This window comes from Myotis daubentonii, chromosome 17 (genome assembly GCF_963259705.1).
Source record: "Myotis daubentonii chromosome 17, mMyoDau2.1, whole genome shotgun sequence".
Lineage (NCBI taxonomy): Eukaryota > Metazoa > Chordata > Mammalia > Chiroptera > Vespertilionidae > Myotis > Myotis daubentonii.
This window is the reverse complement of record NC_081856.1, coordinates 20568293-20592139: the sequence shown is the minus strand read 5'-3', so window position 1 is coordinate 20592139 and position 23847 is coordinate 20568293. Positions and strand designations below refer to the sequence as shown.

The window sequence follows — 23847 nt, the reverse complement described above, 5'->3', positions numbered from 1 at the left end:
ACATAACATGTATACATTAAAAAATATATGTATTTTTCATCATCATACACTGTGTTTTTGTCGCTCGAATGAATTTTATTATTTCGTCAAGGTTTTTCATATATGTACACCTTAAGAGATATCAAGTAGGCGTAACATGTTCTCAAAAAATTAGGGTTGGCACGCAGAAGAATTTTGAGTCAGAGATTTTGCTGGTTTTGGCACGCACTCACAAAAAGGTTGCCCACCCCTTCCCTAGCCAGTTTGGCTCAATGGATAGAGGTTGGCCTGCGAACTGAAGGGTCCCAGGTTCAGTTCCAGTCAAGGGCACATTCCTGGGGCTGTGGCTCCATCCCCAGTAGGGGGCGTGCAGTAGGCAGCCGATCAATGATTCTCTCTCATCATTGATGTTTCTATCTTTCTCTCCCTCTCCCTTCCTCTCTGAAATCAATAAAAATATATTTTTTTAAAATCCACTGTTCCTCTCTAGGAGCATTATTCATGGACACTGACTGAGGCCAGGCTGAGGCATGTGGCCTCCTTCAGCCAATGAGCCGTGAGCAGCGGTGGCACATGCTACTTCCTAGCAGAAGCTTTATGAGCCATCACGTGGCTCCACTGTTCTTTTCCTATTTCCACACATCAAAAAGTTTCCCACATTGAAAATTCTCTGTAAATCTGGAAACTAATGGAGCTGCGGCTCATTTTTCCATTTTGCAGCCGGCAGATGGAGATATTTTCCCCCAGGCCACTCGGCTGCACTGCCTGACCCACAAGGTCCAGATTTAAGCTATTGCCACAGAATAAAACGGTGTGGCTGGAAGGCCATCTGGGGAAAGTGGGTGAACATATTTAGACTCTGGAATTTAAAAGGAATTTTGCAGTACTTCCTGAGAACCCAGGGTGGTAATCTTGGTGGTTTAAGAGCACAGGAACTGGAGTCTATCTGGGTTTGATTCCTGGTTTCCACCTACTCCCTGTATTCTCTTCAGGCATCTTAGATCTCTGTGTCTTGGCTCCATTTTCTGAAAAGTTTGCCTAGTAATTCCTCCTACCTCGGGATGGTTGTGAGGATCCAATGATGTATATAACATATTTAGGAACATTCAAGTTCAAAAGAAAGGCTCTATATCAAATGATAGCTGTTATTGTGCATCACATAAAATCTAACTTGAAAATTAATAAAATTAATAGATGAGATGTGCTAATGACTTGCAAGCATCCTAAAATGACAAAGACCCAAAATATAAATCTGGGCCTCTTGACTCCTAGCCAAGATTTTCCCAAATTACGGATATTTCTCAACTTTAGTTCTTCAAAGACAGGTTGGCACATTGGCACATTTTTTAGACTTATCTATGAAACACTGCTCCCACTATTTTCTCAGTTTCTTTCTTTAAATCGACTCATTTACTTTAGATAAATAAATCACCACCATTCAGAAAAAGAGAGAAAACACAAAACATTGTTATTAAATTCTAGCCAGACATTCTAGTCTGCTGAGAGCTCCTCACCCACAGCCTGTTCTTGGTTTAAATGGGAGATTATTAGGGAGTGGAGACACAGTCCTTGACTTATAAAGGTTTAGAGCAAACTGGAAAGGGTTAAATTCCTCACAAGATGATTCAATGTTGATGCCGCACTCACAATGGCCCCCTGACCAGGGTAAGCCCATCTGCTCACCATGGCACTTTGGGAGAAGCTGCCTATGTACACTGGGCTGCCTCGGAAGAAAGGCCCCAGGAGCCAACGTCAGAGAACCAGAGGGAAGGGAAGGCCGGGCTGGCCAAGACGCCAGTGAAGTTTCTCACTCACCACCAGATCTCAGTGCACTAGGTAGGGAGGGGTGTTCTAGATGAGGTCACAAGATCAAAGATCAAACCATGTTAACAAACAAGAATTAACTGAAGACACTAGGGCGTCCTGGGGAAGCCCAAGGCACAAGCCTTTCATATAGTATTCAGAATTTTTTTCCCCCCCTGAAATGTCTCTATTTATGTTAGGAAGTATTCCTGCTCGGCGTTGTCAGGTTTATAATAAGGGGATCTCACAACTGTACTGTGGTTGGGGAAGTAATTAAATTTTAAGCCACCATCCACTCATGAAGCTTTAATTTGAAAACTCTCAAAACTGAAGGCGAAGCATAGACAGCAACAACGCAGACCAGTGGCACAGGCGTTGTCAGCGTCAGTCACAGCCCTGGGCCCAGAGAGGGGCTTCCTGCCTCGGTGCCCCTTGCTGCTGATGATTTTGATTACACGGGTTTGGCATTTTATAAAAAGCCGTGTGAGGAACAAAGACAAAGACCAATCCAGGTGACAGCCCTTTGATCAAGCTTCAATAACAGAAGGAAGCAGATAAAGCTAGTATCTGAACAATTTCAGGCAAAACAGCCAGGGTATTTTCCCATCACCTTATTAGCTTTGCCTTTTTCATGTGTGAGGCCTAGAACTAACATTGGTTCTCTAGAAAGAGGGCTACAGGTTTCAGCAATTTCCGGTATAAACTGGCGTGGCCAACTAGTATCCATTTTTCCGTGTGTGTGGGGGGGTGGGGGGAGGGTTTGAGGGAAAGCTTAAACACTGGAGTGTATAAAGTGTATAAAGCCCGAGGCTCTCTCCCTGTTCTCTAGGAGGAGATGGCCTTTCTCTTGGGTGTTCTCCTGCCTTTTGTTCATATCTCTATTAAACCTGACATGCAGTGTAAAAATCTGTGCAATGTGGAAAATTGCACTACTCCATGACTGTCTTGTTGGAAATGACCATATCTTTTTCTTCCTTAAATGTCCAGTACTCACTAAATTCCTTTCATTAGTAGGGCTCAAAAATGTTTATTAACCAAAGAGATACTTACCTAGCTAGATTAGGTTTTTAAAATCTATATTCATTGTAGAGACATTGTAAAATGGATGTAATAAAAAAGTCACCTATAATTCAACCACCCCAAAGTAATATTATTAACATAATGTAAGTACTAAGGACTGTTTTTTGTTTGTTTTGTTTTTGTTTTTACTAATATATACAAGCAGTCCTTGTTCCGCACAATGGTGTAGGACCATAAAACTGTGCAAGATGAAACTGTGCAAAATGAGCTTATCAATAAGGAAAAATATGATGATTCTGTAATCTTTAAAAGTCTTGGTCAAAACATTAAAATCTTTCTTAATGTTGCATAAATGTATAGGGGGATAAGAACATAAACTGATATTTATTTAGTATATTTTAATTTAAAACATTAGAAACACTGAGAATAACATTTTAAAATATAAAAACTTATCAAGACGAGTTTGAACAGTGGTTGCCTTCTTCTTTCTGTCATGTAAGTTACTACATGAGAGAACATCTTTCCTACGCCTTGGTGAACTGTCACATTCATTTTTTAAGATTAGATCAGCTTCCAACATTTATCCTTTGTGCTTTCCATGTTGTGAAATACCTGAGAGCTCCTTTCATGTGAAGTAAGTTATTTGCATGGTCACATCTCCTGGGAGGTCATCCTTTTCATCATAACCACTGTCCTCATTTATGTTCAGTTCCCTTCACTCAACTCCAGTCTCTAGCATGGTGGTCGGCTCACCATTCCCAGGGTCAGCTATTCCTTCTATAACTATTTGTATTAGATCCAAATCTCACTTCCAGCTTCATCACTTTTTATTTCCTTGTGGATCTTTCTCGGTCAATTCCCTCTTTCAAGTATCCAATTTTTCATATGGGTTAATCACTAGGAGACAAGGATGCTATACAATGACACACTTGCATGCACTGAGTAACAGATGTGTAGTGACCCATCATAGACACGCTTTGAAGGAAATACGGCTGGCCAGTGAACACGATGTGCATCTGTTATTTGCATAGTGGTTTGTGGATTGAAGAGCTAATAGTGAAACTTGTACTTTATTTTTCACAGTAACATACTGTATCAACTAAAATTTGAACTGTGTTGTTTGGGAACTGCTGTTATTTAACTAAATTGTGGGAACTGAACATTTGTGCATGTTGAAACTATGCAAAGTGCCTGAAATGAAAAACTATTTATTATATATATATTCACATCTATGCATAGATGTGTTTTAATAGTGTGCTATTATGTTATAATTCTTTCATAATTTTCTTTTCTCATTGTATAGTATTTCACGAGTATCTTTCTATACCAGTAAATATATACCTGTAGCATCTTCTAAAATGCACTGCATGTATTCCACTGAATGAATATAAACATGGTGGTTGTACTGATTCAAGTGACAATCTCTATACAGGGGTGGGCAAAAGTAGGTTTACAGTACTCACAACTGTAACCTACTTTTTTCCACCCCTGTATTGCTTTTAGAACTGAGTCTGACACATAGCAAGGATTAAATAAATATGAACTATTATTATTTGTGAGCACAATGTAGTTGATTTCCTATTGAAGAGAGCTTAGATAGTTCCTAATATTTAGTACAGCATTATGGTGAATATTTTGGTACATGGCTCACTGTATGCATGAAGTGGTTGTTTTAGAAGTTTAGCACAGTCTCAGCTATTCATACACAGCTATTCATACAAGGTTCTTAGATCATGACTCTTGCCAAGAGAATACAGAGACAACAGCTAGTCTGTGGTGGAGAGGGAAGGTGGAAGATGGAACTTCGAATTTCTGAGTTGAGATACTTGTGGGTGGGACAGCCTGGTGGAGTTATAAGACAGGTAACAATAAATATTCACCTTGAGTTTGTAAGAGATGTAGATGTTTGGTGGAAAGTACATGCATACATAGGTGGGAAGTAAAGCCCTGGAGTGTGAGACCTACCAGGGAGAGCCAAAGGGAAGACACTAAAGGACAGAACCCTAGTCAAAACTCAATATTTAAAAATGATAAGCATTGGCTGAAACCGGTTTGGCTCAGTGGATAGAGCATCAGCCTGCGGACTGAAGGGTCCCAGGTTCGATTCCGGTCAAGGGCATGTACCTGGGTTGCGGGCACATCCCCAGTGGGAGATGTGCAGGAGGCGGCTGATCGATGTTTCTCTCCCATCGATGTTTCTAACTCTCTATCTCTCTCCCTTCCTCTCTGTAAAAAAAATCAATAAAATATATTTTTAAAAAAATGATAAGCATTGAAGGTAATAGTAACAAAAACTTCATTGAGCCCTTACTATGAGCCAGATAGACTTCAAGCACTTTATATCTCCATTAATGCTCAAATAACCATCTTTCTAAGGAAAGTGTTATTATTATTGCCTTTTTGTAGATTAGAAAGTTGAAGCTTACAAAAGTTAATTAACTAGCCTGTGGCCATTACTAAATTAAAACATGGTGCAGGCAGGATTTCCACACATAACATTGTTTCTAGGATCTTAGCCTTTTGTGTTCATTATCATTGTTGTGTAATAAATTACCCCCAAACTGAGAGGCTTAAAATAATAAACATTGATTATTTCATAATATATGTGTGTCAAGAAGCTGGGCAAGGGTCAGGGTGCCTCTGACTCAAGTATTGGCTAGGGCGTGGTCTCATTTGAAGGTTCAGTGGGGCAGGGCTTCGCAGGCCTCAGTCGCAGGCCACATGGGTCTCTCAACAGGGCAGCCTCAGGACACAGGAGCTGGCTTCACCCGAATGAGTGATTTAAGATGAAAGCCATAGTCTTTTCGTAACTGAATCTTGAAAGTGACATCCCATTATTTCTGCTTATTCTATTTGTTAGAAGCAAATCACTAAGTCCAGTCCACATTTAAGCAGAAGGAAACATACAAGGGTGTAACTATAAGGAGCCAAGGATCACCTTAGAGGTGCAGGGTAGAGGGTGCCTATCTCACCACTCCTCACATATCAGATTAGGCTAACTACTAGGTCTCAGGAACCAAGGGGTTGGTTCTTACACATTACTGAGCAATACTCTATAATCTAGGCTTATCGTTTTAGTTCTTTGTTCTGCTATGAGGAGAGAGTTTAACCTGAAAAATGTAATGAGAAACTCAGAAAACTAATAACTGTGAAGTTGGAAAAACACATTGAAATTTTCAGAAAATTGAGGAGAAACTCAACAGAGACCTGCAAATAACAAAAGATGATGCATGATGACTTGTAGCTCCTTCCATGTAAATGAGAGTAAAATACAGCGGCCTTAAGTGGCACATGTAGGATTTCACATAAGCATAAAGGGTAAAGCCCTGGTGGGAACTGCTGTTAAGTACAAGAATAGGAGGCCACCGAAAATTGCACACATTCTTACAATTGTGAACGGGGTGGGGGGTTTCCTGAACATGAGGGTTGTGAAAGGTTTTTCCTGGATTCTGTGAACATTTAGATGAAGGAAGCCAAATCTTCCGTGTCAGGCCACTTTAAGTGTTCCTGAAAGTTAGTTTCCGCCAGCAAAAGAACTCCGATACAAGCTATTGCCATTTGTTTGCGAGGGAGCCAGCTTTAGTTCTGTGTCCTTTTCTTTTGGAGAACCAGAGATGATTTCCACTGTGTTTCTATGAGAGTGGAGCCGGAGCCGTGGATCCTCACTCTATCCAGATGGTTCGCATTGCCTCGGCTAATGTCTGTTAAACTGTTTAATGATGTTAATAATCCCTTTAATATATTTAAATTTGTGTGCAGGCTAAAGGGGGGAAGATCTGGTGCAGACTGGAAGTCACAGCTCCTGCTGGACTGCTGTGGATCTGTTAAATCCAGCTGTGGTCTCCAGTACTTGTTCCAATTTTGACGAACTCCAAGTAACCTCTTCCTTTAAGCTGTGACACTCCATTGTGATGGTTCGCTCACAGGGACAATCAGGGAATGTGGGCCTGACTCTTTTGGAAATGTATGCCTTTATTACAAAATGCATATTTTACAAAAACCATTTCACCACAGTGTTCATTCTGTAGAGAACCAAACATATGATAACGGAAAGAATGTCAACAGCAAGAGAATCTTCTACATTCAAGAATCCCAGGCCTGTCAATTTTCATTCTTAAATAGCTCCAGCCTATCCCAATCAGATCCTAATGAAGGCCTCCCAGCTGGCTTGTCTCTTCACTGTCAATCTCACTCCTATAAAGAGAATAAAAATACCTAACATATATTGATAGGTTACTCTTGGCATAGGCACAGTGCCAAATGCTGGTATAATCTCACTTAATCTTCATAATAAAGTGAGGAGATAAGTTCTATTATCACCTCCATTTTACAGATGAGTAAACGAAGATTTAGCAAACTTGCCCAAATTAAATCAATTCTGTTCTTCCCATCCAGCCAGAATGTGAATGCTAATCATCTCACTTCACTGATTAAATCCTGACTGGCTCCTTGGAACAATCAAAATGAAGCACAAATTCCTCTGCAGGACATTTAAATTATATGATCACAGTCAAATACTAAGTACTTTCTAGGTGTCCAGAATTTGACCCACATGGTTACAAGCCCTTACCCCAACCCTACGAGATAAGTGTGCTTTTCTTTGTGGTGGATGAAGAAATGAAATCTGGAAGGGGATTACCAGGGTTACAAATGCTATTGTTAGTTGAGGGCAATGGGGTTAAAACCAGGTCTGTTTGACCCCAATCCTGGACTCTCCCCTCACACTCTGCCTTTCTCATCACCTAGTAGTTTCTACCAACCTCTAAGACTTCCTCTTCTCCTTTTCCTCCCCTTCATCCACTCCTACACTCAAGTAATTCTGAAATATACTCTCCCCATAACCCAGATATTTTCTGTCCTTATTCACCTGGAAAGCTTCTAGATACATTTAAGACTCAGCTTAATCAATCCTCTTCTCATGAACCTTTTTTTTTTATCTTCCTCCCTCCAATCTCTCACTATTAAAAGATGATATCTATTTTATTTTCAACGACACTTTGTAAATGATTGTGAGGAGGCTGCTGCCTTATTTTATTACAAATGTTTATTTATAGTAGACAGTGATGAGCAATCATATATTGATTCATTTTGGTCAACTAATTATTCCTGAATGCCTACTGATGTGTCTTATATTTATCTCTGTTTTCCCAGCTCTTAGCACAGTGCTTGACATGTAAATACTTCTAAAAAATGGCTGTATAAATGAATGGCTAAGTAAATGGAGGCTTCACAGAGGAACGTGCGGGAGCTGAATCAATAGCAGTCATTTCTGGTTCAGACTATAAAGCTCCTGAAGTACGGCTTCCATGATTCACTTGCCTTCTCCTTTCGTGGACAGGGCCTCCTTGCTTTAAACTATGTTAAAAGATGCATTGAACCAGTGGTTCTCAGCCTTCTGGCCCTTTCAATACAGTTCCTCATGTTGTGACCCAACCATAAAATTATTTTCGTTGCTACTTCATAACTGGAATGCTGCTACTGTTATGAATCGTAATGTAAATATCTGATATGCAGGATGGTCTTAGGCGACCCCTGTGAAAGGGTCATTCGACCGCCAAAGGGGTCGCGACCCACAGGTTGAGAACCGCTGCATTAAACAGTCAAGGAACTCTTCTAACTCCTGAAAGTTGCAAAGACAAAGGCAACTTCGCTCAGTAGTTCCAACAGCGCCCCTTCAAGTCCTCGGCTCTCCTCTCACCTACCCTGTATTTAAAGTATCAACCAGTATGTAAACTACAGCATGCAGGCATGTCTAGTAGACTGGACCGGGGAAGGGACTGGGATGGCTGCTCTTGCCATCATTTCTCTGCTAAGTTTCAGTGACTGCATCACCATAAAGACATGAGGTTGAGTTCAGCTTCACCCCTAGATCCTAGGACCAAGAATACCATTTCTGTCCATTCTAATCTGACAGGGTCATGCTTCTCTCTTGCTTGTCTCCTGACACCCACCCTTTTCCCCTCAGCTGCCCAATATTCCTTGGCTCTCAGCAATACTGTCCCTGTCACTGCTCTTCCTGGTCAGACCCACTCTGCCCTCACAGAGTGGAAATACAGATTGCCACTGGGAAGTGTCAGGATTCTCGCAGGCCAGGGAAGGGAGAGATTACTTGTACTGTTTCTTGTGGCTGTGTCTCGGCTCACACACACTGTCCCTGACTGAGGTCAGCTGTGGGGTGTGAGTGTGCATGTGTGTGGTGTTGGGTGGTTCTGAGGCAGTATTTGAGATCTGACCTATTTGAAATCTGAACAATCAGCCAACAAGATTCACTATTTTTCAGGCCATACCATATATATTTACACACACACACACACACACACACACACACACACACACTATTATTGCTTCTGGCTCAATAATAATAATAATAATAATACCTATTATTTATGGAATCCATTTATGTTAGACACTGTGCTAAATGCTTTGAATGGACTGTCTCCTTTAATCTTTACAATCACCTTCTGAAGCAGATGTTATCATGACCCTCTTTCATACAGAGAGAAACCAAGACTTGGGAGAGGTAAGAAGTGTGCCTCCCACTGCACAGCAGGGAAGCAGGATCTGAGTGGGGCTGGGCCTCCCCACTCTTGAGTGAGAAGCTGGGCTCTGGTTGCAGGCTGGAGGCTACACAAAAGCCACGCCCAGAATTGTCACTCCCTTAAGCCGGTTCCCTTTCACCCACGTTTCACTGACTTTCACTTGATGTGCACAGACCTAAGGGGTGCATGTGCAAACATTTGAGAGACCTGCGCTGAAGACAAGGCGGGGAGCTGAGCCACAATCGTCATGAGGGAGTCCCCGCTGTTGCATCTGTCCTTTATCTGTCTGTCCTGAAAGCACTGAAGCATGAGAAACACAGAGACAGAATGTAGAGTGGAAATACTGACAGAACAATGGCCTAATTAGTTTGTCCAAAGGAACCCCAGCCAAGAGCAATTTGGCTTGATTATGCATGGACTTAAAATGTGTCCCTGCCAATCACTCTGGCATCATTATAAAAATGAACCCAGACCACGGCTGGCCAGTGAATTGGACCCTGGCAATTTATATAAGATTAACTGAAAGACTACTGTATTATAGGTATGGGGTCAGGCTCTATGTACAATATTTAGATGAAAAGGTATGATTTTTGCTCTCCCCTCAGAGTTCATTACCAAGAAGAGGGCCCATAAAATCAGGTGGTTAAGGTAGCTAGAGATTAGGTTATTGGAGTAGTGAGTACTTTTGAGCTTTGGAGATTAGGGTCATGTTCTTAGGAGGTGATCTGGGAAGGCTTCAAGGAGGAGGAGACATTTTACATCAAAAGGCAGAAAGGCTGGGGGAAGGCAGTCTGAAAAAAGAGAATGTCAATATTTAACAAGCTATACCAACTAGAGTAGGCAAACTGAGTTTGGGCATATTGTATTAACTTAGACAAACTGCTTCACTTTTAGATCAGCTTACAAAATTAATACAATCTCTTTAAAAATTTTAAATGACTTCATAGTCCTAAAATATTGGCTTTCACTGACACACAGAAGTGAACTCAGTTCACGAATTTTATAAACATGTGAGTCCCACTCACATGCCAGGCAGTGTCCTTGTCATCATGGATAGAGATGAGGCAAGTCCCCTTACAGAGTTTGCAGCCTACGGAGGGAAAAGAAATTAAATGGCTCAGATAAATTAGAAATATATAATTATGACTTGAGGGGAAAGAAAGGAGCAGGGTCCCATGAAAGGGGGTATTGGGAACAGACACAATTAAATGGGTGCCAGGGAGGGGTTATGGAGGAAGGCTCAGGGTAAGGGACATTTGGGGCCGGATCTGCAGGGTGAGTAGGGTCAGGCTGGGGAGGAGTGTCCAGGTGAGGTGAACCAGGGTGCTGGGAGCACGGGGTAGGAAACAGATGGGAGGAGTGGCAGGCAAAGCACTCTGAGGGGGAAGATGGACTGTATGAGAGGAACTTGGAGAGAAGCAGAGGGTCCAAGTCTCATGGGAACTTGCAGGCTCTTTTCTGCCAGCAACTGTAGCTCTGTTCTCAAGAACAAGTAGTGTTGTAGGTAGAACTAAGGGAACTCAAGGCAACAAAAGACGGGGGGCAAAGAACTCAGATGCTGGAGGCAGCCAGACCTGGCATAAATCTCAGGTTCCCCTAGGAGACGCTCCAACCCAGCCTCCCTAAAACCCACTTTAGTCAACTTCAGTTATCAGATATTACAGAAAGAAACTAAAATGGAACTAACCTCTAGTGCAGTGGTTCTCAACCTGTGGGTCGCGACCCCTTCGGCGGTTGAACGACCCTTTCACAGGGGTCGCCTAAGACCATCCTGCATATCAGATATTTACATTACGATTCATAACAGTAGCAGCATTCCAGTTATGAAGTAGCAACGAAAATAATTTTATGGTTGGGTCACAACATGAGGAACTGTATTTAAAGGGCCAGAAGGTTGAGAACCACTGCTCTAGTAGGTGTTAGGATTAAAAGAGATAATGTATTTGAAGAGCAGTGCCTAGAATATAGTAAACAATTTAAAAATAAATTATGATTATTACCAAGCAACATCTTGGTTATGAAAAATCCTTTCCATTTCTTCCTCTTAGATATGAAACCAAAAGTAACATATATCAGGTTAAAAGCAAAATGATTCATTATGTAACTAAGAGAGATACATAATTAAAGGGTCTGATTTTATGGCATCGTTTTTTGATTAAAAAGAAATAAGCTTGTATAAACATAATCATACATCCATTCACACACACATGCACACACATACCAATTTTCTCTTTTAAAAGATTGTTTTAGGTTTGCGTCATTAAATTTAACTGGGCTCAGGCTAAACAAATATTTTTTATACTGTCGGGAAAACCTATTTTCTCATGTTAACTACAAATGCATTTTAGAAAGGATCTAACCCAAAAGGTTTGTCTTCCAGAGGAAATGCCAATGGAAGGAGGGAACTCTGAAATGACCTCCTAGGAGAGTGTGTTTGCATTTTGAGGATGGTTTTGATGATGATGCTAACTCATACCTGACAATTGAAGGAGAATGAGTAGAACTAATCAGAACACTGAATTAAAGCGAAAAATGGACTATAGTATCCAATTATTTGTTGGGATCTCCCCCCTTCAACAGTTTTGCTGATGACTGTTATTTACCATCACGATGAGTTGCTTTGCTTTAGCCATTATCGGCCTTAAAAAACTACGCACACTGTCAAATAGCAAACACGGTTGGCTATTTAAAATAAAAGTCATTTTGAATGCCTGGCGTTGCTCAGTCATCGAGCACTGATCTATGAACCAGGAGGTCACGGTTCGATTCTTAGTCAGGGCACATGCCTGGGCTGTGGGCTCGATCCCCAGTGTGGGGCGTGCAGGAGGCAGTTGATCAATGATTCTCTCTCATCACTGATTATCTATCTCTCTCTCCCCCTCCCTTCCTCTCTGAAATCAATAAAAATATATTAAAAAATAAAAGTTGTGTTAAGGTGGTATTACTATTTAACCTGTAAAATTCAGGTGAAAAGGTATCTGCCCCAGAAAGTCAGTTTGTCCTACTTCTAATGTCCTTTCTAACCCTACCGGTGGGTGCTTCCACTCTGATTCCTTTATGACCATCCAGTCTCTCACTCAAACAACGTCAGTTATCAGATATTACAGAAAGAAACCAGGGTTCTCATGTGAGCAGGGCCTACCCACCAAAGTAAAGTTTCTGGTTGAGTTTCAAAATATTTTTCTTAATTAAAAATATAGCTATTTTTTTTTCCTCAAAGGGAAAAAGCCCTTTGAATGACAGGGGGAAACAGAAGGGGGAAAAACCCAAACCCTATTACTATGTGATAAATTATGCTAATAGAATTACAGACTTGAAAGAAACAAACTAAAAAGGCTTTTGAAGTGAGGGTTTCCTAATAACTAAGTAATTTGAAATTGGGCCGAATTACACATCCATAGGGGCCACCATATTAACTTCCTAGCAGTAAAAAGGGGTGTGTTTCCTCCGAGCATGTTGACCCAGGAGAACTAGGCCAGGAGCTGGTTGAAGCCTAATTCTCTCCTATTTTGAACACAAGCACAGAAGACCCTAAACCAGCCGTGGGCAAACTACGGCCCGCGGGCCGGATCCGGCCCGTTTGAAATGAATAAAACTAAAAAAAAAAAAAGACCGTACCCTTTTATGTAATGATGTTTACTTTGAATTTATATTAGTTCACACAGACACTCCATCCATGCTTTTGTTCCGGCCCTCCGGTCCAGTTTAAGAACCCATTGTGGCCCTCGAGTCAAAAAGTTTGCCGACCCCTGCCCTAAACCATTCTCCTAATGTTCCCAGGAAACAACTTAAATATTTTAGGACTTGGTGACAATAGTGGCCTTTAAAATATCTTGAGCTCTTGCTCAGCTGGTGTGGCTCAGTTGTTGAGCATCGATCTATGAACCAAGAGGTCACGGTTCAATTCCCAGTCAGGGCATATGCCGGAGTTTCCAGCTTGATCCCCAGTAGGGGGCGTGCAGGAGGCAGCCGGCCAATGGTTTTCTCTCATTATTAATGTTTCTATCTGTCCCTTCTTCTCTCTGAAATCAATAAAAATATATTTAAAAAATAAAAATCTTGAGTTCTCAAAGAAGACAAGAAAGACAATTCTCTTCTGATCTTTTTGTATTAAGCACACCATAATGACTCATTTGTCTACTCACTCAATTACTAGGGATGAGACTCACTGCTAATTGGGTATCATGTGGGTGCCTTGCCATTAAGGAATGATATTAGGTCATTATGTTTCTTATCTATACTTACAAAATACCTGTGATAGAAGAAATAACTCTCTTTTGTCCCTTGAAATAGGATAGGGGGAAATGTATATCTAGACCTTTTATTTTTTTACATTCTAAAAAAGTGGTTTATTAGGATCTTCATTAGCAGCTATAAATACTAGACATAGCATCACATAGTAGGCATTTTTTACTCTTTTTGTAAAGGCATTTAACTGTGCTAAATAAGAAAAGATTATAATGATGTCATCCTCTATTGAAATATTCATATCAAATTCTCCATACAACTCTGAACTCAAACTCGACAGAAAACTGTTCAATTTCCCAAGGATTCTTATATTATAGGAATAGTTTCAGAGGGTAATTACTTTTTTCCCCAAGTAAGATCAGCCTTCCTGTCACCAGCAGGGTTTGAGCTGTTTGGGGCTTTACCTTTGATGACTACATGACATGCCAAGTTCTATGGGTCTACAGATTCATCACTCTCCAAATTTATAGGGATGCATGCGGTGTGATTTGATAAATTGTTTTGTTTTGCCTTTCATCACTCACACGTTATTGAAAGGACGCTCCCTGTATATCTTAGGCATCATCTATCAAAAATAAGGCTTTGGGGAGAACAAATAAAATGCAGTAAAAACTTGTTGAACTGATATCTATATAATATGAATGTGTCATCTCTGAATATGAAGGACCACTATATGAGGCTCATATTTTATTTTTTTAGCAAGTTTACATATCTGTTTTTCAGTGGCTTAAACTGCACTTTGATTCAAATGCTTCCCAAGCGTCTTTGGGAGAAAGAGTGCTATAAATTAAAGTGATTATTAATCTTACTAAATCTATCCCTTTTTTACTGACATTTGCTTAGGAGATCCGTGCTTCCTTATGATGGATTGGTTTGGTAACTTATTTGACATCCTAGTACATGAAATAAGAAGTTAGAGCTTGATTCTCAGTTTTGCTTTGCTTCCTTTTTAAAGGAAAAATAAGTCTTTACTAAATTGACCAAAAAAACAAAACAAAACAAAACAAAACAGCTAAAAAGAGAATACTGTGGCTTTATAATTGCTAGACCTGGCAATTAAAATCAAGGTGGAAATGATAATTATTGCATTTATTCATTAAAATTCTATGAGAATGACAAGTTTCCTCTAATTAATAAAATGTTCTCTCTCCAAGGCCACTAATGACTATGAATGCATGAAAACATGTTTGAATCCCAGAAGCAAACTGCTTTACAGATTATAGGGCCTAAATTTCTCATCAGAGACATAAGATGTAACAGTCAATAGTTCTGTTAAGCAGATTCCATGGTTAAAATGTTCACCACTTTTTAGACCTTAGGTAATATCCAGCATAACAGATAATGGGAAATTTACCTTGCCAATTTTTAGTGCTCAAATCAGAGAAAATAAATAAAAAGTATACAGGAAGACTTCAAATATGAAACACTTTGATATGAAACATTTCAAGGACTGATCATTTTCAGGGCTGTTGATAGCATGGGGCAAATGGGAATTCTCATACACAATTAGGTCTTAGAAAGAATTAAGTATGTCCTATTGACCCAATGATTTCTAAGGCATGTGGTTGAGTGAAAGAAGTAAGTTATAGAAAATAATTCTACACTTCCCATGCTACAATTTATGTAAATGCTTCCTCCCCTCACGTATATATAAAATAAATGCAAAAACAAACATCTAGAAGGCTTCAAACCAAACTCCCTACCAAACCTGAAACAGAGATTGGGGGAGTGAAAAGAGGGTGTGAGGAGAAAGGGCTTTTCACATTTTCACTCTAGATACTCCTACTTCAGTTAAATATTTTATAGCAAGATATGCCCTCACATCTCTTAGGTAGTCGCTATTTTAAAGAAATCACAGCTTCATAAAAACTTGTGAGTTACCTTGTGCACAATTGTTCATAGAATTTCAGAGCAGGCAAACACATCCTTCCATTTCATTGAGCTTAGGGTTTGTAAACTATACTCTGAAGCCTTAAGAACTTTCTAGAGTCCCTTTGGGGGAAGGAAGGAAGACGGCTGCTGGTGGGCTTCAGACATTGTCACACACACACAGTCAGACATACCCTGCCCTCTCTGGTCTCCAGCTTGGCCTTTCTCTGTTTCACAAGTTAGAATTAGATGTAAGATTGTATGTGAGCAGTGTTTCAGGATTTAGAAATATTTCAGGGCTATTCCACCTCCATTTTGAATTTGTCCCCACAATGACAAGGTGATTTGCCCAAGGCCACACACACCCCTAGTGGCAGAGCCTAGAACAGTAGGTCGCCCTCCCTCCCTGGTGCCCTGTACCACATGGCCTCTTCATAACCTGGGGGTACCCCACTTCATACGCATGTCACATGCCCCCTTCCTTGGAAATCAGAAGTAACCAGCAGTAGACGCAAAGTGCTGGGCACACCCCAGTCTACACTAGGTTTCCGATTCATTTCTACTTCATTATATATTCATCCTTCAATACTATGTACAGGTGAAATCACTTGAAGTCTCCTGGCTTCCTTTAAGAAGGATAATTTTTGTAGAAAATAACCCGAATAAGTATGCAAAATAAGAAAAAGGTCAGTTTCCACTATTTTCCTCAAGATAAAAAGATTGCCGACCTAATTAATAAAGTACAGTTATCAGAGTCAGTGAATATATAACACTAAAGTCACTAAAGCTATTTTGAGTACAAAATAGCTTAAATGAGTCACCTCCCCACCCAATTAAGAGCTGACCCACAGGATCCAAGAGAATGATAGCTCAAAGGGGGCAGGAGGGCCACTCATTATGCAGGATCCAAACTGCAGAGGGCAAAGGGAAAGCATCTCACTGGGCTGTGAGGTATTGTCACACAATGAAAAAATGGCAATGAAGCAGAGGGAAAGGGGATGGGAGGAGGTAGAAGAGGGTAACAAGGGAATAAATGCTGATGGAAGGAGACATGACTTGGGGTGGTGAACACACAATACAATAGGAGGTGATGTATTATAGAACTGTAACCCTGAAACCTATATAATTTTTATTAACCAATGTTACCCCAATAAATTCAATTAAAAAAAATATGGTAGTTAAAGATACAATAGAAATTCTGAGCCCACAGTCAGGAAATTGTCTGAATTATGCTCTTTCAATTATTCTAGCATTACTGTATGTATGTATGCGCATATTGCCCATAATTTTTAATAGTATTTTAAGAAGAAATTGTAAGTTATCTCTGAGCCTCCTGGCAACCTTCCTTCATTGTGTCTCTTTACTTCCTTGTGTTTACATCTTGAAAAAAAATGCCTCTTGGATTTTTAAGCAGAATGTGATTCTTCATTTGTAAAATAAAAACATATTTGAAAAGTCAAAAAAAGAATGGCAATAAAATGAAACCTAACATAGACAACCAGACTCCCACTAACAACAATCTTTCCTTCTCAGAATTCCTCGTCTGTTGTTTTTAAATTATGTTAGTATCACTTATTTTAGCTTTGAATTATACATTGCTCAGTGCTGTGGCTTAATTATTAACTTGTGTGAGATACATCTTTCCATCCAGATCATAAGCATAGCAGGGTAAGGTTGTATCTTAAAGGATATGTTAGACCTATACAATGAATTAATTAGTAGGTAGCCAATAGATATTGACATAGATACTGACTACCCACCATGTGCCAAGCACTGTTCTAACGGGTAGAGATACAGAGGTGTGTCAACTTGACTAGGCCGTAGTACCAAATAATCTAGGTGTTGCTGTGAAGGTATTTTGTGAATGAGGTGAATATCTATAAACAATTGACTTTAAGTAAAAGAAATCACCATCAATAATAAGGTTGGCCTTGTCTAATCAGTTGAAGGCCTTGAAAGCGAAACTGAGTTTTCCTTGAGGAAAGTAGAAATTCTGCCTCAAGATTATAGTATCAATTCCTGTCTAAAAGTCACCAGCCTGACATCCTGCCCTATGGATTTTACTAGTAGACTTGATAGCTCCTATAATCCTGTAAGCCAATTTAAAAAGCCATATACATACATATAATATATATTTCACATATATGTCACATATCATAAACATATCATATATAAATATCTTATATATGTGTTCTGTTTCTTTAGAGAACCTGGGTTAATACAAGCATTGAACAAGATTCAAGGTTCTGTTGTTATGGAACTTAAATTCTTCTAGGGAAAACTAATCACTAATCAAAAGAAATATAGTGAATGACAGGCTATGTAGAAAAAGCAAGACAAATATGACTGCAAGTAGTTGGAGAGCTACATTTAGGCTGGGTGGTCTGGGAAGGCTTCTCTGAAGTAGTGGCATTTAAGATGAAACAGGAGTGACAGTCTCATTACTTTTGTGTTTATTCCATAGAGCCTGTTTAAAGTGATTTACATAGTATGCACTCAATTATTTTGAATAAATAATGAGCAGATTAGTAGCATGATTTTATGTAAGATTGACCATTCTAATTTTAGGCAACTAAGAAACAAGCCGAGTTTAAGACCTTAATGAAAAGAAAGTCTTTTCTCCAAGCTGCAATTACATCAACTTGGAGCTGGAAGCTCTTGTTTCTGACTTGATTAATGAACGGAGGTGACTGATTAAGTTGTTCTGGGTATGCAATTCCTTTTACCTGCACTAATTTGAAAACAATATAGATATAACACAGTCGGTAGATAAGGTACAAAGCAGAACAAATACCACTTTCTGACCCCAAACTGCCTCTTCTTGCCTCCTTCTCCTCCTCCTTTCCTTCAAAGCACATAAACACTCGCCCACCATGTGCCCTCTAAACACACACGCACACACACACACACACACACACACACCATTGAATAATGAGAGTAAACGCAATTGGTCAGGTTTTATAGGTTATTCATCAGGGAGAAAAGATCTTGTATTTTTTTTCTCTTCTCTTTTCTTCCTTCCTTCCTTTCTTATCAATTTTATCTGGCCACTTATGTTTACTCTCTTTATTATTCAATGGTGTGTGTGTGTGTGTGTGTGTGTGTGTGTGTGTGTGTGTATACGTGTGTGTGTAGGGGGCACATGGAGGGGGAAAAGTTGAAATTCTTTCAAACCTTAACCCAAGAGATAACCTTAGCATCCAAGAGCTATACCTCAAACCAGTGAGGGGAGATCTGACAACCATTTCAGATGGTGCAGTGTGACCCAGATCCGCCTCTCAAGGAATGCAGACTTGAAGTTTATATTTCTTAGCACAGATAAGCTGACTTCTGAATGTGAGTATATGATACATGTTGTGGCTAAAGACTACATGTATGCAAAAGCTAGAACCATCATCAGCTAGTTTGTTTTTACTAGTGTTTCTTGGATTACCAGATTTCAAGTGATAGGTAAGAACTGGTGTTTAACATTGCTTAAAAATATTCATTCTGGCCAGTTGGGTTTCTTGAGGGTCAAATATGAACAGAGTAGTTATGTTCAAGACTAAAGGAGAGAATGAAAAAAGCAAAAGAGGTCCAATGGCAAAATTACAACATCCATTTCAGAAGCTGTACACAAGAAACACAGGCTCAGTGTCTCTAGTTACAGCCCATGAGGTGTTGTTCCTGCCCTCCACCAACTCAAATATAGGAACCCAGACAAACTACATCTTGTGTGAAGCCATCCAGAACCAGATACTTGGAATGGTGGAGAATAAGATGCTGGCTTCTTTAAAGGTTCAAAAAGTTTCCAGTAAAGGAATTATGTCTTAAATTAACTTAAAGCGGTGGTTACACCTGTTGGGAGGAATTAACTGAGTGAGCTAGGACTGTGCTGTTGGTCGCTTTGCAGTTGTCACTCTGAGGCCTCTTTCCTCCCTGTCTTGAGCTGTGATTGGGAATGTGTGAGTAGAAGCTGATACTTCTGAACAGAGAAGGTACTTTTGGAGCATTTCCAAGCAGGCTCTCATAGGCAGTAGAGGTTGACCAGAGTAGGGAGTGTGCGAGGAGATACGAGGTGGTGCTAAAGACTTCATTACAGCCTATGCTCTGAGAAACAGACGGAATATTTTGCCCAACAGGCTTGAGCGGGATTTTCATGGTAGCGGGGCCCGGTTTGGGGGTAGGTCCATAGGTGGCAGATTTGAACAGCTTCTTGTCAGCAAAGAAGTGTGAAAAGAGAAAGGCCATGATCAGTTCAACAGAAACAAAACTTATACAGAGTCAAGGATCATAGATTTTTAGATTAAAATTGTCCACAGAAATTAGATAGTTTCTCGCCTTTATTAGACCAATGATAAACAATTCACATGAAGAAATCCTCCTTTCTTCTGCCATGAGTAGGTACTTCTGTTCTCTAGGTGGAGACCACCCACATCTATCAATAGGTTCTTGACAGGACACCATCTTTGCAGAACTTGCCCTAGGGCAGTGATGGCGAACCTTTTGAGGTTGGCCTGTCAGCATTTTGAAAAACCCTAACTTAACTCTGGTGCCGTGTCACATATAGAAATTTTTTGATATTTTCAACCATAGTAAAACAAAGATTTATATATATTTTTAAATATATTTTATTGATTTTTTACAGAGAGGAAGGGAGAAGGATAGAGAGTTAGAAACATCGATGAGAGAGAAACATCGATCAGCTGCCTCCTGCACACTCCCTACTGGGGATGTGCCCGCAACCAAGGTACATGCCCTTGACCGGAATCAAACCTGGGACCTTTCAGTCCACAGGCCGATGCTCTATCCACTGAGCCAAACCGGTTAGGGCAAAGATTTATATTTTTGATATTTATTTTATATATGTAAATGCCATTTAACAAAGAAAAATCAACCAAAATATGAGTTCGCGTGTCATCTCTGACAGGCATATCCTAGGTTCACCATCACTGCCTTAGGAACTAGTTTTCAATAATATTGTAGCAAAAGACCATTTCTAAATAAAATTCTGGTTTTGTTTTGATTTGTTTTGCATTTTATGTGTCAGCTTGTGGTGGTCCCTCCTAGTCACAGTGATTCAAGATATGCACATTAATAATAATAATATTAATAATAACGCCAATGGTATGGATTTACATGCAATAGTTAAAGATACTAGGCTATTCCCTGTGAACCCAATACTTCTGATGGTCCACTATGTTTACAGCATTCTATGCATCACAGCACTGCCCTTTTCTGCCCCAAACACACACACACACACACACAGCTTAAGCTACCTCCCTTGACCTTCCATTTGCTCTAGGTTCTTGGAGTATCTCCATCTTTCGTGGGCCCTGGTGTCCCAGACAAGTTTCATGGGGCTGTGTTCTATTCTGATATTCCCTCTCTTGTTTTTAGATAAATCAGCTTGGAAAACACTGTTCTGCATAATGTTTATTCAATTTTTCTAATCCTAACTCTTGACCAAATTCCTCCTGGCCTTCAACTCTGAGCAGGAAGTGAAATGCCCTTGCTATATTTCCCTGTCTGAACTTGATTTCAGATGGCCTCCCACCTCCTCCATCCTCTCTGGGTTCCTTCCCATTGATAACTTTCCACTGTGAATGAGATAATATGTTATTGAGCATTGACCTATGAACCAGAATGTAGGCGCGCATCCTGTGCTCCCTTGCCCTGGTCTTGGTCCCTGTCTATCTATTATTAGCACTTCAGGCACTTCCTAGGAGTGAGTGTTAACAATACCTTTTGAATTTCTGCAATTCTTGCCATTGTAAGTCTGGTGTGGAAGCTAAAGCAGAAAGCATAACTCAAACAAACCAGTGTTTTGAACAGAATTGTGACCTGCAGGTAATTCATGATTCTATTAATGGTTTGTTCTTTCCTGCTCTGGGTGAGATATTAGCCACCATTGTGTCTTTAACCATAATAAACGGGCAGATGAGGTGACAGTGGAAACAGGTCCTTGATTAAAAATCAATGCCCTGCAAACCTGCAAATTAGATAATCAGAGTAGATGGGGCAGTTTCTCACAAACATACCAAGGCCATAGACCACACAGGCAATAAACAGCACAGGTCTAAAGGATTTGAGATAAGTAACGTTTGGGAAAAGTACACAAATAGCTTTAAAAAGACAATGGTAGCTGATATCCTTCTAAAGCCTTAAAAACAGCAAAAAATATCGGATCCCAAGAACACCAGGCAGCCCACGGGAGCTCCGTTTGGTCCTTCCCTCCTCTACCCCTCCGGGACTAAGCAAAGTTTCACTATCTTGTTGCCAGAGCCAAGAAGTGAATGATCGACACTAATGGGATTTTTAATCTTCAACCTAATTAATTTGTTAAAATTGAGGCTCACTAGGAAGAATCAGCACAAAGGAATTAATTAAAGCAAAGGAATTTTTGCTAGATTGAACAGCTGACTACTGACTATAGCCCTGATACGCACAGAGACAGATATTTTACATTCATTTTCACTTTTCTCTTCTGTGCTTTGCTATTTCCATTTGCAAAAGAGCCTCTTGTGTGCTTTGCTATTGCCATTTGCAAAAAAAGCTGAGTCTGCCCACCTCTGCCATCGGCATGGGCAACACTGCACTGCTATCTATACAGGAGACTTCCTTGTCTGTCACACTATATACCCTTGACCTTGTTGGACCTGGTTTGTCTGGCATATGGCAAGTGTTTGATACATGTTTTCTGAAAGAATGAATGTGTGAATGAGTAAATAATTATAACTTTAAAAATTGGTGGCAATAAGCGATGGCATTAATGTTCCAGCTTACTTTCTTTTCCTGTGGTTATTCCATGAAAAGAGGCAAAGATAAAACAAAATGGGAATTTTCTTCTTTACAGAAAGAAAGCAAACTGATGTTTACAACCTTATATAGCATGCAGACCTAACTCTGAGCAGACCCCCTATCAATTCCAGGTACACCTGAGGTGCTATTAATGAAAAATAAAGCAATACCTTTGTTTTGGATCAGAGAGAACTGAAATATTTTTTTATGAGTCAGTTTTGTACAACTTAATATATAGCTATACACAACTCTTCAACTATACGTACAGCTGTCTACAAGTATTCAACTACATGCATATCTATGTACAACTATGCAATTATATAATATGTTCAGGAAAGCAATATTTGTAAATTTTATCACAAGTTCCCCTGACTTCATATCATTGCACAATGATCACAACTTAAAGGTTTTTTATGTTTTGGTTGGTTTCTTATAGCTGGAGGTCTTAGCCATGAATAGTAACTAGTAGATAATATTCTGCACAATAACAGTTTCAATCCACTGAGTTTCATAGGCTGCTTGTCTGTATTCTTTTTTATTCCTTTAAGCTTGGCAGCTTAGGCAACTTTATCTTCAAACTTTAGGACAAATCATATCTCTAAATAAATAAATAAGAGCGGTAATTCCCAAAGTCACTATAGGGTTTGTTCTTGCACTGACTTTCATTCTTTAACAATTTTTAAGAAAGTATCTACAGCACATCGCCAACAACAGTGCCAGACAATGGACATATGTGTAATGAACAAAACACAGTCTCTTCTCTGAGAGGTCTGTAGCTGATACGGGAAGTAATAAAAACCATATTATTGTACAACGGAGCAGTTGCTATGAGGAGGTGTCTATTGGCAGCGGGAGAGAAGACAGCAGGGACCCTCTTGGGGCAGGGAGGGGGGTGGAGGAGGCATCACAGGACAATGGCACCTTGGAGAGTAAGCAGAATTCAGCAGATGGAGTAGAAGACTGAAGAGAAGGAATCAGCACAAACCAAGCATGGGGGTAGAACTGGTTGTGGGTGGAGAGAGAACACAGGATAGGGCGGAGAAGACAGTCTGATGTCTGGAAACCAGCTAAAAAGATCTAGACCAGACTGGAAAGACAGTAAGTCATTGAAGGTTTCTGATTAAGGACAGGATTTTCAATCCCTATGGCACCACTGAGAAAAACAGGCAAGAGAGAGGAAAGGTTGGAAAATCCTGGGAAAGCCCCCGGAGCCCCCTGCTGGGTGGCTTCAGTGAACCAGCACCGGGGAGCTGGGCAGTGCAAGCAGCTGCTCTCATGGCCCTTTGCTTCAGTCAGCTGGAATTTCCCAGGGCTCTCAGCTCATTAAAGCAATGCAGCATCTCACCTCTACCTATAGACCTACTGGGAGAAATCTACACAAACATACCTTGGCTTAACAATTGGCAACTCCTTAATTGCAGACCACCAAAGCCAAGGAAATAGATTGTGTCATGATGAAGCTGGGCCAGCAAACAAGCCAGGGAGATAAGGGGGCCAGGGTCAGAATGTGGACAAAGGCAAAGGGGTGGAGAGCTGACTGGTAACATAAGATAGGAAGACCAGTGTCAGTGAAGGCAAGGATGGGCAGGTAAGCATGGCAAGTTTAGGC

At 40.2% G+C, this 23847-nt stretch overlaps 1 protein-coding gene across 7 annotated transcripts in view; it reads right to left on the bottom strand.

The window, feature by feature from the left end:
* The window catches only part of LOC132220110 (cytochrome P450 7B1), a 154576-nt gene that overhangs the window by 36945 nt on the left and 93784 nt on the right, over nucleotides 1–23847 (bottom strand). For 3 of the 7 annotated variants that reach the window (XM_059673051.1, XM_059673054.1, XM_059673052.1), the window contains one exon: nucleotides 10367–10431. The exons of 3 other annotated variants lie outside the window; for them this stretch is intronic. In XM_059673051.1, coding sequence (XP_059529034.1) covers nucleotides 10367–10431 — 65 coding nt within the window. Of the gene's footprint in view, nucleotides 1–10024; nucleotides 10066–10366; nucleotides 10432–23847 lie in introns of those variants that run through there. One more of the 7 variants, XM_059673055.1, reaches the window with a different exon arrangement.